Raw genomic sequence first — 19,598 nt, forward strand, 5'->3', positions numbered from 1 at the left:
AAGCATGCAGAGACGAGAATGGACAGTACAGAGAGAAGCAGGGAACCACTGAGCAAGATTATATAGACAACCAGACAGACAGTAACTACTCCTGGGAGTTGCCTTGCTTCCTGATGGCTTTCTACTTCCACAAATGACTTAAATGACTTAAAATAAACCTCTCTGTTTCTCTTAAGACAATTTGAATGCATTTCTCTTCCTTGGAACCCAAAGAGCTTAATTATAATAGAAATATTAAGTAACTACTATATATATAATCATATGATTAGATATGTTAAATGTTACATTATAACAAGCTATTCCCAAATTCTATTTGCTTTAAATGAAAGGAACTAAACTTTTTAGGGAGTTACCTAGGAACTGTAAGGACTGGTACAATGAGGCTGATGACTACTATGGAAATAAATTTCCATAGCTTGAACAACCAGACTAAACTGGAGCAGCTGATGTGGAAGTCCCTGAGAGATATGGAGTATAATGAATATACCCAAACAGGTGGAGAATAAACCAAGTAGGAAGACAGAGAAAACCAAGAATAAAGCCAGCTGCCAGTTCAGGTGTACAATCCTTTTTACAGACAGCAGAATTCCTTACTCATCTACTTCTGCCTGTTCCCTGCCTTTTCCAAATTATACAATTTTGGTTTTGAACACTGGCAATCACTGCCCCTGCTGCCATCAAGGGAAAAAATTCCTTGTAATATTTGTTTCCTGAATACTTTACACCTGTGAGAGATGTAGAACTAGTGGCAATTTACTCTGACTATGATGTTAGCTAACAGTTAATACTGGTTTCCCAAGACTAGCACAGTCTGCATGTCAAAGAACCTACAGTATCTCTTACACATTTCCAGGAGGCACCACAATTTAGAAATATGGTGGATAAACACATGACTTATTTGAACAAATACAAAAGGGAGCTCCTAGCATATCAGAGCAATACAAAGTCAGATGATGCAACAAGATAGTAATATATTAATTATCTAGAAAACTATTTTAGAACCAACAGACAACACATGAAAGAAAATGCACAAAATACAAGAGCAAATAAACCTGGGAAAATACTGAACCTTATTAGTAATCAAAAAATGTAATAAAGAAATAGAATTTTTAGACTAATTAGCAAAGATAATTTTATAACAGTAACACACTATTGCTGCTGAAGATATGATGAATCAACTCCAACAAATTGCTGAAGGTAAACTGACAGAACTCAGCAACCTGTAGCAAGAGCCATACGCAGTTTTTACCCTTTGTCCTCATGATTACACTTCTTAGACTGTATCTTAAGAATCCTAAATAAAGAAAAAAACCCTGTTATTCTCAAAGAGTTTATCCTGGGATTACTTCTAATACAGCAATAAATATATGCGTAACCAGTCAACTGTTGGGTTACTATGCAGTTATTCAAAAAGATGGTTAATTTCTGTAATGATATGGAAAATGTTTATGATTAGAAAGTGAAAAAAGTGATAAAAAGTTGTACGTAGAGAACTACAAAGAAGTAAAACATGTATAAGATAAAGACAGAACTGTTAAATGAAAGAGACTAGAAGGAAACAATGAAAAGCTAGCAGTGGATTAGTGTTAAGATTATGGGCCTTTTTCCTTTTTAAAAAATTTTCAATACTGTGGTTTTATTACCTTGAAAATGAAAATAAGTAATAAAAATCTCCAAAAGTCTAATTGTTTGAAGTCATATATAGGACAGGGCAAAAACCCTAGAAAATGTTCGTAATAATGACAGAATCATCAAAAAGCTTAAATCACACCCTTTCTACTTGTTAAAATGTCAAGATGTGAAATATAATTTAGAAAGTTTTATATGAAAATGCTTAAAGGTTATGGCACTTAAAGGGTTAAACTTTATGGAATTATAGAAAATTGAAATACTTGCAAAACATTTTCCTCGATTATGCCATTAAAATGAGTAGACACACACTTATAAGATAGTGGAAATAAAAAAAATCTTTATAGCAATGGAAAAAAACGCAGTTTCTGCAAAGCAAAAGAATTATACCAAAGAAGCTGTTTTATAATCCCAGAGACCTAGTCTCACAAAAAGAATGGAAGTTTTACTTTTACTTAGATGATAGGAATTACTATAGTTTCTACATTTCTTGTTAGTGTTTTAGATTACAGTTTAAATATCTCATATGCACAGAAAAATTTTTAATCTTATGATAACATATTATTAGAACTTATTTAAATGTTTAAATGAAATACTAAGTAATAGATATACAGAAAAGTAAGACTACTACAAAATTTGAAACAAGAATACCAACATTTTGGGGGTGCCTGAGTGGCTCGTTGGTTAAGCAACTGCCTTCAGCTCAGGTCATGATCCCAGAGTCCTGGGATCGAGTCCGACATCAGGCTCCCAGCTCCATGGGGAGTTGGCTTCTGCCTCTGACCTTCTCCCCTCTCATGCCCTTTCTCACTGTCTCTCTCTCAAATAAATAAATAAAATCTTAAAAAAAAAAAAAAAGAATACCAACATTTTGTTTAATATAAAAAAAATTTCAGGGCGCCTGGCTGGTTTAGTTGACAGAGCATTTGACACCTGATCTCAGGGTCTTGCATTCAAGCCCCATGTTAGGACTGGAGACTACTTAAAAATTTCAAAATTTTTCAAAATTTTTCAAAGCTAATTTTTCAAAACACTGATACATAATTCCAGAAGTACCAATTTTAAAAAAATCAATAAATATCTTGATTAAACCCTATGTGGAATGAGAAGAAAAGAAAATCCCACAAAAATATAAAAGCCAAAAGTAAATTAAAATAAGTTTTAGCTTAGAAAAGAGAGTCTATAATTCTTCTACAATAGTCCTTAAGACTTTTGTGGCAAAACGTTTTAAAGATTCTCTCAGTAATCACAAGAATGAATATTACAAGCAAAATTTACTAATGTGTAAGAAAATTTCAACTGCAGAAACAAGTGAGCACATACTACAAATAATTTAAATTTGTCATGAAGCATATACTAAACTGATAAAGGTTAGAGTACTGGTTCTTTTCATTTTACTAGTCAATCATTTGTGTCATGTATCATTTTACTCCTTAAGAAAATAATTCATAAATAATTTAAAATTAAAACCTTCAGAAAATAGTAAATAAAAACTGTTCAAGATTTAAAAAATTGTTAGAATCATCAATGGATTCTTTATATATTTTTCTGCCCAGGGAAGTTAATGTAATAACTAAGAAGGGATGGAAAACAAACACATGTTTATAAATCATCTTCACTTGAAACCAATGGTAAAGTTCTGTGTACCTATGTGGTCTATGAGATAGATAACCATCCATAAGCACACACTTGTAATTGGTAGACAAAGGAGTCTAATGAAAGCTTCAAAAGCACACATTATTTCCATTACACTAAACTGATTCTTAGGGAAAAAAATAAATTCATTTATTATTAAAAAAAGAGAACAAAACACTTTTCCTACATGATTTTCTTGGAGTACAGCTGGGTGCACAGAACGCAAATCTTTGTCACACGAAGTATTTCCACTAAAAAAAAATTTCGTACAGCAACTAATCCACATTTACAGTTCATAAAATACATAATCTCCAGTCAACTCTTCATTATGCTTTCTTACAGTAGTATGCATATTCTAGAAGGAAGGAATTCCAGAAATTAAATCAATAGGCAAACATTCAGTAAGCACTGATAAATGTGGGATTTTATGGCTAGAAATTACAAACACAAATTCCTAAGATTTCTTTATGTTAATAAATTCAAAAATTCAAATCATTGTGAGGCATTTGAGGAATCTGATTCAAAACATTTAAGATGTCCAGGAGTTTGTATCTCCAAGATTCAGAAAATGATAATTTTACCTGCAATCACAATGTTGTCCTGATGGCTGAGCAACTGAAACTCTACTAGAATCTCATGGAAGTATGAATGTATCAATTCTGTTTTACAAATACAAAACTGCCTGCTGTGTACCAGATCAGCAAGCACCAACGCCAAAACAAAAGCCCCTGCCCTCTAGGATGTAAGGGGAAAGTAAAGCTGGGATTTTTATTAGAGCCGTTTCCTTTTTATGCTTCAACCTTTTATTTCTCTACCAGCTTTTAAGATTCCCCATCAAATTCCTACATTAAATCTTAAACTACTATATCATACTCATGAATCTGAGCTTATTATTCGCACTAAAACAAGACTCCAGGAAAACCTCCTACTCTTACAGTTTTTCCAAGTGTTTCATCCTTGACTTAAGGAAGGATGAAGTGTGAGGCCAGGAGAAGGATGGGTGACACAGACCCTTGAATCACAGCCACGGCCTTTCTGGAGCTAAGAAACCTAGTGTAATTTCATGGAGCTTTAGGACCAACTGCTTCAGACCATGGGTCTTTAAACCTTCTATGCCATGAATAGCCAAAATAACATCAGGAAAAAAGGTGTGTCAGAGATCTGGAGCGCTTGTTTCACTTCTTCCCTACAGGCAGAATAGCTGCCTGGCAATCCTACACAAATCACTTAATACTCATTTGGTTCATTTCCCCAGCTAAACAGCAACTAAAGACCATGGTCCTCTCAGCTTCTAGAAGTGAAACATTTTGTTGATTATAAACAATCAGTCTGGTCATATTCCACACATAAAAGCCAGATTTTCTTCTTTATACTTTCTACTGAAAGCTCTCCAAGCCTTCAGTGAAACTTGTATTCAACTCAAGTGTTCAAATGTAGTTATGGGACTACTAAGTTACATGTCATTTGATTCTTTCTGCAAATACTTGGGCTCTTGTATCAGGTCACTTCTTACCGAAGTCACATTCAAGGGGCACCTGGGTGGCTCAGTGGGTTAAAGCCTCTGCCTTCGGCTCAGGTCATGATCCCAGGGTCCTGGGATCGAGCCCCGCATTGGGCTCTCCGCTCAGTGGGGAGCCTGCTTTCCCCTCTCTCTCTCTGCCTGCCTCTCTGCCTGCTTGTGATCTCTGTCAGTCAAATAAATAAATAAAAATCTTAAAAAAAAAAAAAAAAGAAGTCACATTCAATAGCGAGAACAATCTTTAGTTGAAAATGTCAGAAAATGTTTTATCATAACTTGGGTTTCTATCCAACAGAAGTCTTTACCCATTAACCCTTTAAAACTCTAACAGAGATGATGTTAAGTATTATTCAACTAAAAATCCAATGCCTGGGTGGCTCGGTCCGTTGGGCTTCAGACTCTTGGTTTTGGCTCAAGTCATGAATCAGGGTCATGAGATTCAGCCCTGCAAAGGTCAGGGTCTGCACTCAGTGCAGAGTTGGCCTGAGAATCTTTCCCCCTCCTTCTCCCTCCTCCTCTGCTCCTCCCCACTGCTTGTGAATGCTCTCAATCTCTCCCTCTCTCTCAAATAAATAAAATCTTAAAAAAAAAATCCAATGGAGCATTCTAATTCTGTCCTGCAGTACCTGTGGTCAATGAGCCACTGTTTAATGCTCTCTTCCTAAATTAAGTCTCATAATATTTTCTAATAATGGTTTAACAAGTAGCATTTTATGAGCTTAAATAAACTCTTTTTGAAACACATCAGGGCTCTTTAGATCATGCCCATATACTTCCAACTGAACTCTATCACAAAAGAATTAACCAAGTATTTTATTTTGCCTTTCTAAAGAATCAACACCAATAACTCTGAAGACATATAATTTATGCCAAAGGCTGGAAAGTTTTACATACAAAGTTTTTTTTTTTTTTTAAGATTTTATTTATTTGACAGAAAGAGAGAGAGATCACAAGTAGGCAGAGATGTAGGCAGAGAAAGAGGGGGAAGCAGGCTTCCCGCTGAGCAGAGAGCCCGATGCGGGACTCCATCCCAGGACCCTGAGATCATGACCTGAGCCGAAGGCAGAGACTTAACCCACTGATCCACCCAGGTGCCCCAGGTTTTACATACAAATTTAAATATCTTCACTTTTCTTGCTTTTTCTTCAGTCCTAAAGATCATCAGGGGGACATATTAAACCCTGATCCACCACTCCAGAGAGTTATAATGCAGATCTAGAAAGTTAAAATCATCCTTTTAATAGAAGGCTCATTGCCTCTGATCTATATATTTGACTTATTTGTCCACTTTAAACAGGAAATTTCAGATTTTTCCATGCACTGCTTGAGAGGCACTGTAGTACAGAGCTTAAGAGTGCAAACCCGAGGGACACCTGGTTGGCTCAGTTGGTTAAGCATCTGCCTTCGGCTCACCACATCAAGAGCTCCTTGCTAAGCAGGGGGCCCTCTGACCATGCATGCACACTCTCTCTCTAGCTCTCTGACAAATAAATAAAACCTTAAAAAAAAAAAAAAGAGTGCAAACCCTGGAATTTCTCTGCTTGACTTTGCATTCCTGTCCTGCCATTTATTGGTCAGAGAAAGAATAATTAACCATGGGGTAGTTATGAGGATAAAATAGCCAAGTTTCAAAAACAAACAAACAAAAACAAACCCCAAACCAAAAAACCTCTATCTAAAAAAAGACAATTAAATGTAATATAAAACCCTGGCTGGATCCTGTACTAGAGGAAAAAATGTTATGAAGAATATTACTAAGGAGCAGTTGGCTGGCTCAGTTGGTTAAGCACCCAACTCTTGATTTTGACTAAGGTCATGATCTCTGGGTCGTGAGAATGAGCCTCACATTGGGTTCGACGCTCATGAGGCAGGGAGATTGCTGGAGATTCTTTCTCTCTCTCCTGCTTGTGCATGCTCTCTTGCTCTAAAATAGGTAAATAAATAAATAAGTCTTTATTTAAAAAAAAAAGTTACTGGGACAAGAGACAAAACTGTAATACAGAATGTAAAAAACTTAAATTTCCTCAATTTGATAACTATATGTGGTTTCAGAAGAGAATATCCTGGCTTTTAAGATATACACGTTAAAGTATTGAAGGGATAGAGGCAAGATGCATGCAACCTACTCTCAAATGATCAAAAAAAGTTGTGTGGGGGGTGGGTAGTGGGAGAAAAGAATGTGGCAAAATGTAAACAACTGGTGAATCCAGGTAAGGTGTATTTTGGAACTGTCTGAATAATTTCCGCAATTTTCCTCTATGTTTAGAATTATTTTAAAATAGTATCTTTAAAAAAACAACTTTGACTCCAATCCCCTCCACTACCATTCAATTTCTCCACTTCCTTCCATTCACAGAAACATCTTTCTTTTTTTTTTAAAGATTTTTAAAAATTTATTTATTTGACAGTCAGAGATCACAAGTAGGCAGAGAGGCAGGCAGAGAGAGAGGAGAAAGCAGGCTCCCTGCTGAGCAGAGAACCCAATGCGATGCGGGGCTCTATCCCAGGACCCTGAGATCATGACCTGAGCCAAAGGCAGAGGCTTTAACCCACTGAGCCACCCACGCGCCCTTCCCAGAAACATCTTGAAAGTTCTCTACAGTCACCATCTCCCCATCTTTACTCCACTCCAGTGAGACTGAGATTTCCTTGTTGCCAAACCCAGTGATTTCTTCCTGGCCTTAACACCATTCCTCCACAGTGCTGAACACAAGCAACCGCTCTTTTCCTTCCTAGCCTCACATCTCACTGGTTTTCTTTTTACTTCATTGGCTGCTCTTTTGTCAGTCTCCCTTGCTGGCCCCCTACCCCTAAATACCCAAGGTCCCTTTCTTTTCTCTGTCTATATAATCTTCATTTAGTCTGTGTCACTGAATAGCACTCTGAACTCCACACTTAAGCATCAAGATTTTATAAGACATACTCCTTTGTTTGTGAAATGGGCATCTTAAACTTTGCTGGCTAAACCACAATTCTTGATACTTCTCCTCATCCCATTCATATCTGCTTCTCCTCTAGTTGCCTACGTCACTAAGTGTTCATCCAGTTGTTCAGGCCTTTCCTTTATGTTCCCCATTCAAATCAACAGCCAGTGCTATCAAGTTTTACCCTAAAACATACTCTGAATCTGACCAATTCTCACCTCCTCCAGGCTACCCTAAGTCCAGGTATGTAGGATACACTAGCATGTTCTACAACAGAATGTTCTACTAAAATGGGTTTTCCTTGTCTTTCTGTGTTGTCCCCTTACAGCCCATTCTCTGAGATGAAGCAGCAAAAATGATGTCAAAGCTGCAATTAAATCAAGTCTTCCAACCATCAAAACTTTCCAATAGTTTCTCATCACACTTAAAATAAAACCTCACATTCTTAGCACAGCCTATAAGACTGTACCTACAGAGACTAAGTAAATAAATAAATAATTACAAAAACCCTTTCAAAATATGCCTTCGCTTTCCTATTCATTATATATAGCTCTACTTCATTACTAATTGCAATGAGTTACTGAATACTTAACCTATTTATAATTTTGTACTATTATAAGCAATTCATTCATTTAACAAATATTTACTGAATGCCTACTATATTCTAGGCACTGTTCTAGCTGCTGCAGATAGAGCAATAAATAAAACAAAATATCTCTGCCTTCTTGGAGCTTACATTTGGTGGGAGGAGAAAGACAATAAACAGAATATACAATGCAAACTGCATCTGCAAAGGGCCAGGGAAGTAAGTATTCCAGGTTTTGCAAGTCAGATGTTGTATATTATCAATTTTTGTTTCACAACCCTTTAAAATGTAAAAACTGTTCTTAGCTCACAGGCTGTACAAAAACAGGCCAGAGGGCAGTGGGGCTCTAGCTTGCTGACCCCTGATCTAGCATTATAGAAGGGTATGTATTATGCAAAAAATAAAAAGAGAACCCAGGATAAGGGGGATGGGAGAGGGCAGGATGCAGTATTAAAACGGGTATTTAGAGGAGGTAAGACCTGAGCAAAGAACAGAAGGTAAGGCCAGTGAGCCAAGTAGATATTTGGGGAAAAGGAGATTCCAGACAACTGAATCAGCTAAAGCAAAGGTCCTAAGTAGGAGCATGACTGATATGTTTTTGATATAGCAAGGCGGTCAGTGAGCAAGGAGGGAACTGGTAACAGGAAGTAAGGTCAAGGAGGTATGGAGAAAGGGGAGTGGGTTGGGCAGATTACATAGAGCCTTTGCGAGCCACTGTAAGCACTAGATTTTCTAATCAAAAGAAGAGCCAATGCAGTGCTCTGAATGAAGAAGCGATAGGGTCTGTCTTAATTTGAAAAAGGCAAGTTCTCACCACTATATTAAGAAAAGGCTGTTGGGGGGCGCCTGGGTGGCTCAGTGGGTTAAAGCCTCTGCCTTCGGCTCAGGTCATGATCCCAGGGTCCTGGGATCGAGCCCCGCATCGGGCTCTCTGCTCAGCAGGGAGCCTGCTTCCTCCTCTCTCTCTCTGCCTGCCTCTCTGCCTACTTGTGATCTCTGTCTGTCAAATAAATAAATAAGTCTTTAAAAAAAAAAAAAAAAAAAAAAAAAAAGAAAAGGCTGTTGGAACAGACTATGGTAGAATGTGGAGACCAAATAGTAACCTATTTAAGCAGTATTTATGACAGCAGTAGCTTGGATGAAGTTGGTAGTACTGGAGAAGGCAAGGCACAGTAAAATTCTGGATGTATTTTGATACATAGGAAAAAAGTCTGTCCTGAAAGAACGGATATGAAGAGTCAAAGAAAAAGCAAAGTCAAGGCTAATGCTAAGATTTTAGCCTGAGCCATGGGAGGGATGGAACTACCACCGACAGAAATGGGGAAAATCTGTATGTAAAGTAGGCACTGGGGAGGAAGTTTAGGTTAGTTTTGGACATGCTGAGTTTGTTGTACATTATTAGACATTTAGGTAGAGAGGATGAATAGGGAGTTGAACACGTGAGACCGGAATTAGGGAGAAGAGCTGAAGATCTAATTTTGCCTGTTGCTGGTATTTAAATGGCATATAAGCCAAGAGACTGAGTTAAATAACCAATGAAGTGAGTACTGATAGGAAAAACAAAGAATAGAAAACAAAAAGCAAGGACTGAGCCCTGGGGTTCTCCAACGTTAAGTCTGTGAGAAAAGGAAAGGAGAATTACAAGAGGCAGGACAGAGGTAGAAGATAAGCAGGGGTGTGTGGTATACTGAAAAGCAAAGAAGAAAGTGTTGCCAGGATAAGGGAACAAATAGCTCTGTCAAATGTTGCTGATAGGCCAAGTAAGATGAACAGAATCAATGGCATATGGCATTTGATAACATGGAAGTTATTGGAGAACACGAGCTGCTCCAGCAGGAATGCTGCAGACAAGAGCCTGACTGCAATGGGTTTAGGAGAGTACACGGGAGGGAAAAATTTGGCATACCAAGTGTAGAAAAGTCTTTTGAGGAATAACGCTGCAAAAAGAAATCTGAAAAATGAGGAAACGGGGTGAATAGTGAATCAAGGTATTTTTTTTTTGTTTCGTTTTTCGCTTTTTAAATAATGGGAGAAATAACAGCATGCCCGTTTGCTGATAGAAATAATTCAGTAAAGACGACATGGCAGAAGAGAAGCTGAATCAATGTCCTTGAGCACGTGATGAGAGCGGATGGGATCTAGTACAAAAGCCTTTGTGGGACGCTTTCTTTGAGAGTCAGAGAAAAACCACAGTCAAGGATAACTCTAAGATTTTAACCCAAGCCACGAGAAGGATGGAGTTGCCACTGACAGAAATGGGGGATTTGGGGTCATAGCAGAACACAAAAAATTTTAACTACAGAAGGACTGCAGTTACTAACAAGGTAAGGGGGCATCACGATGGGAGTGAGTAACTGAGACAGGGTAGACAAGCCCGGGAGGAAAGGTCTAGGAATGAGAGGACAGGGTACTGGAAAGATTAGTTATGTATATTCTTTTCAATTTCATTATAAAGACAGGCAATACTGAAGAAAGGGCAATGAGGCTGGAGCTAAAATAACTAAAGAACGACGAGAAATGACCTGGAAGTCACCGATATCAATTATGCTATCAATCGTTGGTAACAATCATAAGGGGTAATGGATTACATAATCTGAGGAGTTTTTAGAGAGAAGGGAGGGAGAGTAGTCCAAAAGCAGCCACGAGATGCATAGCAGACAACAGCAGGAATAGTGAAGGGAGAGCTACAGAAAAGGAAAAAATAAAACAAAACAAAACAAAAAAACAGCCACAGCCACACAGTACAAAAGTCAGGTTTCCATATGAGCAAGAAAGTGAAGGGAATGTTTAAGAATAGGTTGAGGTTGGACTTTGCAGATGTTGGACTGTACCAGTAGGAACAGTAGAAGGGTATACAGAGTTAGAAGAGTTTGGGTTGTTTGTTTGTTTTAAGATTTATTTATTTGAAATAGAGAAAGAGGTGGGTGGAGAAGAATCCTCAAGCAAGCAGACATGGGGCTCGATCCCAGGATCCTGAGATCATGACCTGAGTCAAAAGCAAGAGTCGGATACCTAACGGAATGAGCCAGCTGGGTGCCCCTGCTTTTTGTTTGTTTTTAAAAGACAAATACAGACCATTTTATGAACTGGAGTGTGGGTGATGAAAGGTGACCTGGAAGTCTGGAGGTTCTGTGGCTACTGACAGATCCTTGAACACAAATGTCTCCTGATACACCCACATGCTTCTCTAAGAAATGGAAATTGCTGGGTCAAAGTGTTTTTGCTTGAAAACTAACATGGCTTTACTGATTTATTTAATGTACAAGTTTCGGTACAACCCTGCCAATACATACTAGCAAAACTTTCTCACTTTTGCAAGTATAATGGGAAACAAAATTTTCACCATTTTACTTTGCCCTTCCCTCCTGGTAGGGGAGAGCATTATTTCATGTTAGCTCTCTGTATTTCCTCCTCTGTGATTCTGGCCATTTAAGAAATTGAGTTGTCTTTTCCTAATGGTTTATAGTGCTTAGAAAGAAACTGGTTTTTTTTTTGTTTTTTTTTTTAAGGTTCTATTTATTTACTTGAGAGAGAGAGAGAGACAGCACATGAGAAGGGAGAGGGTCAGAGGGAGAAGCGGACTCCCCTTGTTGAGCAGGGAGCCTGATTCAGGACTCAACCTTAGGACTCCAGGATCATGACCTGAGTTGAAGGCAGTTGCTTAACCAACTCAGCCACCCAGGCACCCTGTTTTTCTATTTTATTCCATTCTTAATGATTCACACAAATCAGTGTTGTGAATTTCTTGTTTCAAATATTCCAATGGCTCATACTAGGCCCAGTAGGTTATTTCCTCCTTGAATCCTTCTACTATTTATTAGAGATAATTAAGACCCACGAGTTAAATTGGTCAAACCCTTTAGTTTCTGTACTGTCCCTGTTTTTGTACTACATTTGAGATGGTATGGCAGAAAATATTTAGTATTTAGTCCTCTACAAAAAAGTTTGTGGATTCCTGCTCTGTACCTTTTAGGGCCCCTGAACTATTGGGAGATTCGGGAACACAGTAGGTCCTTATCTTAACTGACATAGTCTCTGAAATGCTGCTCCTATTCCCCTGAAATGCCTGAGTCACTGCTCCCACTCTCCGCTTGGAACCTATTACTAGTCCTGCTGGATGCCTCTGGAGGTATATACCATAAAAGCTGTACCATACCATTTTATACCATAAAAGCTGTAACTACACTTTGTTGTACTTTTTCATTTACTTCTCCCTCTCCAGGAGTATGTAAATCTCTTAATCAAAAGGGACAATCTCAGCACTCATAAATGTTTAGCAAATGAATAAATGGCCACGTTATAAATCCATCATAATTTGCCATCTTTCTCATAATTTTCCTGTTTTCTTATGCTCCAGCCAAAACTATTTTTATTTTTACTTAAGTATTTTTCAAAAACATTATTTTTAATGGCAGCATATTAATTTTATGACTATTTCTTTATAGTTTTGGTGAATACCACCTATCTATTTTTAATCATTCATGTGTATCTATTTAGAATGTTCACAATTTTGTGAAGTATTTCTCTGATTTAATTCCCTCCTTATAAAGACAAGAGCAATGAAATCTTTGTTTTTCTGAGATGACCCTTTTTATCTATGGCAGCCACTTCTGCACCTGAGGATTAAGGGGCTTTGCCAAATATTATTTTACTAATGGCTTCAGAGTGCTTCAAAGTCAACTATAAAATCCAGTTAAATTTTTTTCCCTTTAGTTTTCAGTATATAATTAATTTCCAACAGCTTGTGGGTAGTCTTATTCTCCTTAACTGAAATATCTCTATGATTTTTTGTTGTTGTTGTTGGTATTTCTCTATTAAGACCTTAGCTAAGTTTGGCAGGGGTTTTACTAAACCTATTTTTCAGTTTGGTTACTTAATAGGCCATTGTCACTTCTTATATAGATGCCCCAAATCTGATGGGACTTTTTTCTACCCTATTTGTGTTGAAAGGTCGTTACTAAGAGTGTTTCACCACAAATCATTTTAGAAATCAGCTTTAAATACTCATTACCAATTACATCTCAGTCAGGTAAGGATATTTTTTCCCTTTGTAAAATATATGCAGATACTTAAGCCATGTCTGGTTTAACTTTGTCATTTACCCATTCATTACTTCCAGGTCAAATTTTACTATCTTTGTAATATGGTCTATGATCTACAATTAGTAGCTCCATTAAATTATAGTAAATTATAAAATTCATTATAAGGTTGTGTATTCATTCGATATATGTATTCATTATGAGATTCCTAATATGTATATTACCTAAAATTTTACAAATAAAGGACATAAGCTTTGCAATCAGGCAGATCTATATTCAAATTCACCTTGAAAACTCTGGAAGTACTTGCCTATCTATAGGTAACTGCCATGCATAATACAGGGCTATGATAAGGAGCAGAATGTATGTAAAAGTAACAATGGATGATAAATGCCTACAAATAATGCCTTGCATATTACACGGAAAAAATGTTAATTTACTCCCTCTTCTTTCCCATCTCAAGCAATAATAAGGTCAATAAATGCTGTGCTCCTCAATTTATCTTAAGCCCATTATTAAATTCCCTTAATTAAAAGCAAAATGGGAATATGGACCATGAGCTTTGGATGTTCATATACTCCAACCTAATATTTTCACTTTGGAGGATCTATCTTAATGAAATAATCTAAAACCCAGAAATTTTTTCATGTACAAGGATGTTCAGTGTAGTGTTTCTTAGAACTGAAAAAAAAAAAAAATCAGAAACTTGCCAATTGTCCAATAGGAAAATGTTTAATCATGAGAAAGTCACATTATGTGGTCATTTTAAAAGACGCTGACAAAATAATTAATAGCACGAGAAACTGCTTATGATACTACGTGAAAAAAGCAGAATGTAAAGTTATTCATACAGTAAAGTCTCAACTATATAAAAATCAAATAAACTGAGAAAAAATACTGGAAGAAAATGTATCAGAGGGTTTACAGCAGTTATCTCATAATCTAGATACTAGTGATTATAATTTTATGAGTTGTTTTCTAACATATTAATGATCATGATGATAACAGCAGTTATTATTTATGGAGTGTCTACTACATCAGACCTAGTTCTAAGAGCATACTCATTTAATCCTCACAGAATTGTGAGATGAGAAAATCTGAGGTACAGTGAGATTAAATAATTTGCTCAAATTCACACCTAATTTCAGAAGGTACCATGATCTGAATCCAAAAAGTCTGGCTCTAGAGCTCCTATTCCTAACTGCAACATTCAAAGATTTGCTTTGCTTTTAAATTTTAACCATTAAAAAGCCACATGTCAACTCAAATCCTGTGGTCTTTCAATTACCAGCTTTCTTTTAGCTTTAGGCATTCCTGCACTTCTGAAATCAAATAACTGCTCTGCATCAGGTGTCATTTTGGAGTAAGACATAGCCACCATTCCTCTATAGGTTCTATGTACTCCAGAAACTTCCAAGACAAATCTGCATCCCTATTTCTTATTCCATTATCTCATTTAACCACTAAGACTCATTTAACCACTCTTAGTTATTACACCTACTTTCAGTACTTCCAAAGAATTCTAGTAAGGAGGTCCAGAGTTAACCAAACAAGGTTTCTAGGAACTCTCTCCTATACCCATCCATATAACTACAAATCTAGTTACCAGCCTTACAGACATCCATCTTCCATCATAAAGTTCACTTACCCTGTGACCCAAGAGACATCCCTCACCTGCCAACTCTCACTGGATATCTACCATAGGACTGGATGAATGGGACCAACTAAGAAAGATTTGGGGAATTTTTTTGTTTCTGATCCTTATTTTTGAAGATGGCATTATTCTCTACTGTTTTTGAAAACAATTATCAGTTAACCAATCACTTTGATTCTTTCAGCTTTCTCACCCTTTTGCTAGTAAACCCAATTGATTTTTTTGGAACAAGAACTTTTTGGCACCAATATATGTATTCAATATCAATCCCAGGAAGAAATATTAACAACTTATACCCTGGGCAATAAAAACAACTCCCACTTAATTGCTGTGCTCCTCTCTGCATTTTACACTTGATAAATCTATTTCATGACCTATGTCACTTGTTTTGCCTTCCTTTATTAACCAAATTTCTTTTCTTAAAAACAGTATTTGCAGAATCCAACATGGATAAAAGCAAGCAATTCTTCTAAAGATAGTACATTTACATTTCAATGCAGTTTACAGTATTTAGAAAAACTGAGTTCATGTGAAGGCTTTAACATTATACAAAAAAGAAAAACTGGTCATAAAAACAATGAATACAGTATCAAGTGTTGATAATGGAAATATTTACAACCAGGATCATATATATTTTTCCTAAAATCTTATCCTGCTCATAATATATAATGGTAATAAGCTTGATTACTTTTAAAGATTTTTATAGATATTTCAGCAGAAGGAATTTAATAATTCCCTGAATACCTAGGGCAAAAATGTAACTGATCAAGGCTGGTCGAGGAGGGGGCCCCTTATAGGAAAAAGAAAACGGAGCACTAATAGTTCATTAGGCTAACATTAAATTAGGTGAAGTAAAAACCGGACTGCTAAACTGTTATGATTTATGACTACAGGTGCGGAGGAGTAAAAAAGAAATCTGCACCTTTGAACTAAAATCTCCTTTTTGCCGCTACAAATTTTCAACTCGGTGGAGACATTCTCTAAGAATGGTGTGCAGAGTAGGATAAAAGGAGAAAACATAACTTTTTCCAAAAAAAAGTAATGCGTCCCTGCTTCACTAAGTATAACTTATTTGCCATTCTAATAGGAAAGCTCTGATGTAACAGGGAAACTTAAAACCAAAAGGTACTTTTGTTATCCTAAAAATGAGTAGATCAGGATAGCCATCTTATAACCTCACATTTCCAACTAGCTATTAGGTCATACAACTTTAAAAAAAAAATCTTTAGGCTGAAAAATAAAGTACTATTTATAATCTCATCACTGAAGTCATCACTGTTTCAAGGCAGGATTGTTATTAAGCTTCCTAATACAACTGTCAAAATCAATTTGTGGACAGCCGCCAAGTTCAAATTTCTACATCTGTTGATGGACCAAAGTGATTAGTGATCGTTAAGATAACGGACTTAAAGGCTAAGCAATCTTTGCAACATCCAGTTGGTTTTTACAGCCGGCAGACAATCGATCATTTTTAAAGGAAGGAAGCCGTTTCTTTTTAACTGTGGTAGCCGGTCTGCTCCTCAGCAGCTGTTCCCTGTTGCGTGTTCGCGTGGGAGAAGTACAAAGCGGTGGAAGTGCAAAAAACAAACCCACGCGAAGCCCGTACAAACCTTAAAATTATGTAAATATGTCGTGAGGCCAAGAGGCCCCAAGGGGCAAAAACAGCCCAGAGAAAGCGATCAGCCAGCTGAGTGTGGAGGCGAAGGTGTGTGCGGCCCCGGACGCCAGGGCGGAGAGGGCCGGGCGGGGACAAAGACGGGCCATCGGGGCAGCGCCCGGCAGTGCCCCAAAGCGCCCAGAACCGGCGGGAAGCAGACGTCCTGGGCAGCGACTGCGACACCAGGGCCCTCAAACGCCGCGTCTAACAAAAAGCGCCCCGGCGAGAAGGCTCTCCCCTTCGCACCGCCCCCACAGGACCCAGGCCCTGGCCTCGGACACCTGAGGAGCGCTGCCCGACCCCTGCCAGTGTCCCGTAGGACGCCCCGGCCGGCAGCTGTTGGGCTTAGAACCGCGCCGCCGCCACCGCCGGGCTCCAAACGGCCGGGAGGGCGGCGGGTCGGGCGCTTCTCCCCGCAGCCCGTCAGGCAGCTTCGGAACAGCTGGCCTCCGCTCCCGCCCTCCAGTCTGGGGCCGCGCACCCTCACACCACCTACCCGGTCCCACACCATCCCAGAGGCCTCCGGCGCTCGGGCCCTCTGCCGTAGCGGCGCTGCCTCCCGTCCGGGGCCTGAAATGGCTGCGGAACAAAGAGAATCTGGGCTCCGGCGAGCGCGGGTCCGATTGGCCGGGGGGCGGGGCCCGCCTCGGGAACGTTCGGCGGCGGTCGCCTAGGCAACGGCGGCGCGGCTGGGAAAAGCGGAGCCTGGGCCTGCTGGGCCTGCGGACCTGCGCCTACCGGCGCACAGCGGTGGTTGCTCAAGCCGCGCTGCCGTCCGCAGCTCTGCGCCGTGAGGCCTCGACCAAAATGGCCCTGGAAGTGTGGATGTTTGGGGGCTGTCCAGGGCCTCCTAGAATGACGACTCTACGCCAGCGAACTTCCGTACCCCAGGAGAATCTCCCAAGTGACAGCCCTAACCCGGGAGCCTACTTAACACGGAGCATGCCACCAGTCCCCCAATAATACAGTTCCAAAGTCTCTGGTAAAAAAAAAAAATAATAATAATAATAAATAAAAATAATAAATAAACGACTTCAGTAGATGGATATGGGCAGAAGGCTGCTTGCTAATGTTGCGTGATTGTCTTTTGAGGTCTACTGCACCTAGCACGTCAACTGCTGTGTATGTTAAAATTAATGGGTTTATAAAATTTTTTACATGTCCTAGTGTGTATTCAGATAAAACTAGTTTCTTGCTCTTAGAAATAACAAGCCCTTCTCTCCGTAAGCAGCCATCATGAGAAATTAAAATGTCTTCGGTTTTCTGAACAGAACATAATTCAAAATGGGAGAGGTGGCTATTTTTATACCCAATTATGATAATGGTAACGATTGATAAATAACAGTTCCCTTACCCACATTATTCTTATATATAAATGGACTATATGTGAATATTTTAAATTTGCATAGCTGGATAATCATTATATCCTACGGTGATGATGCCGCTGATAATATTCTTCGTCATAAGATCAACTTGTGTAAAATGCCGGCAGTTTCGGCTATCCTATTTGCAAGTGCTGTGTATAACACGTTTTGGAAATGTGTAGCAGTTGTTGTCTTCCAGGCATAGTCTAGATAAAAGTACAGTACTGGTACTAGAAAGTTTCTTAAATTTATATTGGTGAAGGTTATTTGTTAACAAACTTGCTAATAATTTTCATTTGCAACAAGTCATTTTACCAAACAATTTATTTCACTTAAATTTTGAGTATAGGACTATTTTTATCATCAGGAAATGGAACATAGTAAGAAAAATATTTTAAATAACTAAAATGCTCATAATTATGAACCCACCATTCCTAATGTTAATTTGATAGCACTTGGATACAGGAGCATGCAGCAAAAAGAGATCTCTAAATGGGAACAGATTGCAAGAAAAAATACTTAGTGCAAACCTTCTGAAATGGTTGTTTAGTGTATCTGCAAGAACATTTATCCAGAATATGTGTATTTATCCAAATAACAAAAAGGGCTTATTTCTGCATTTGAAAAGTCCCACTGTGGGACTTCTTTGGGACATCAAGGGAGCCCTGACCGTACAAATCAGTTGTGTGGTATCTGCATTCTACTTTGCTAAAGAAATGTAATAGGAATTCTTTCTAAATGTAAAGGTTGAGCAAATAATGATGGATGTAAAGAACTACTGACAAAGCAATTAGTCAGGAATTCACCTGAATAATATTTTGGATTATTATATATAATAATTGAAATTAATTTAAGAAAATGAAGTGTTTTTTGGTGTATGTAAAAGGATTTATTGACCAAAATCTTTTGAAAGAAAAAATATTGATTATCAAATGTTGTGAAATTGAGACTGAGTAAATTACTGTACATACTTCTATGAAATTTAAATGAAAGCGAATTAAAAATTTAGTATGAAATAGTTCTGCATTGAATGAAGAGATGGTTCTATATAAAGCATTTTGTCTCTACCTTCTAGGTTAAATTAAAAAAAGATGTTTTAAACAATAGATGTTCTTACCATTAACAAGGGTTTATTAACATGGCTTATTTTATTTTTTCTGTTATTTGTTTACCCTTTGCATACTTTGCACATGAAATAGCAGCTATTCAGTAATATTTTCTCTTTATCCCCGAATACAAAGCAGCAGAACTCCTGTAGTAAAACTTTGTCAGTATTTTTTAATGACATATACTTAAGTTAAAAGTGGTAAATAACTTAAATTTTTAACCCCCAAATCTATTACACATACCCTATATTTAAAATTTTTGCATTAATTCTTTTCTTAGGTAAAAAAAAATGACAAGGATAAAAATAAACAATGGTAGAAATTACAAAATAGCATTAAGGGAGAAACATACCTATAAACTTTCCCCTTGGAAGAAAAAGATGCTTACTCTGTCAATGCAGCATTGTCAAAACAAGCATGAAGGTGGGAGGCAGAGGGTCTGTATGCAGATGCTAGCTTTACCACTTATGAATGCTTCCCATTCA

The 19,598-nt window shown here is 37.9% G+C and overlaps 1 protein-coding gene across 2 annotated transcripts in view; it reads right to left on the reverse strand.

Annotated features, from left to right (window-relative positions):
- The window catches only part of TNPO1 (transportin 1), an 88,079-nt gene extending 70,883 nt beyond the window's left edge, over window positions 1-17,196 (reverse strand). For both annotated transcript variants that reach the window (XM_080803634.1, XM_080803632.1), the window contains exon 1: window positions 17,140-17,196. In XM_080803634.1, the coding sequence (XP_080659760.1) occupies window positions 17,140-17,154 (15 nt within the window). In that variant the 5' untranslated portion in view covers window positions 17,155-17,196. The remainder of the gene's footprint in view (window positions 1-17,139) is intronic.
- Between the last annotated feature and the right edge of the window lie 2,402 nt (window positions 17,197-19,598).

Source organism: Martes martes (assembly GCF_963455335.1).
Source record: "Martes martes genome assembly, chromosome: 5".
Classification (NCBI taxonomy): Eukaryota; Metazoa; Chordata; class Mammalia; order Carnivora; family Mustelidae; genus Martes; species Martes martes.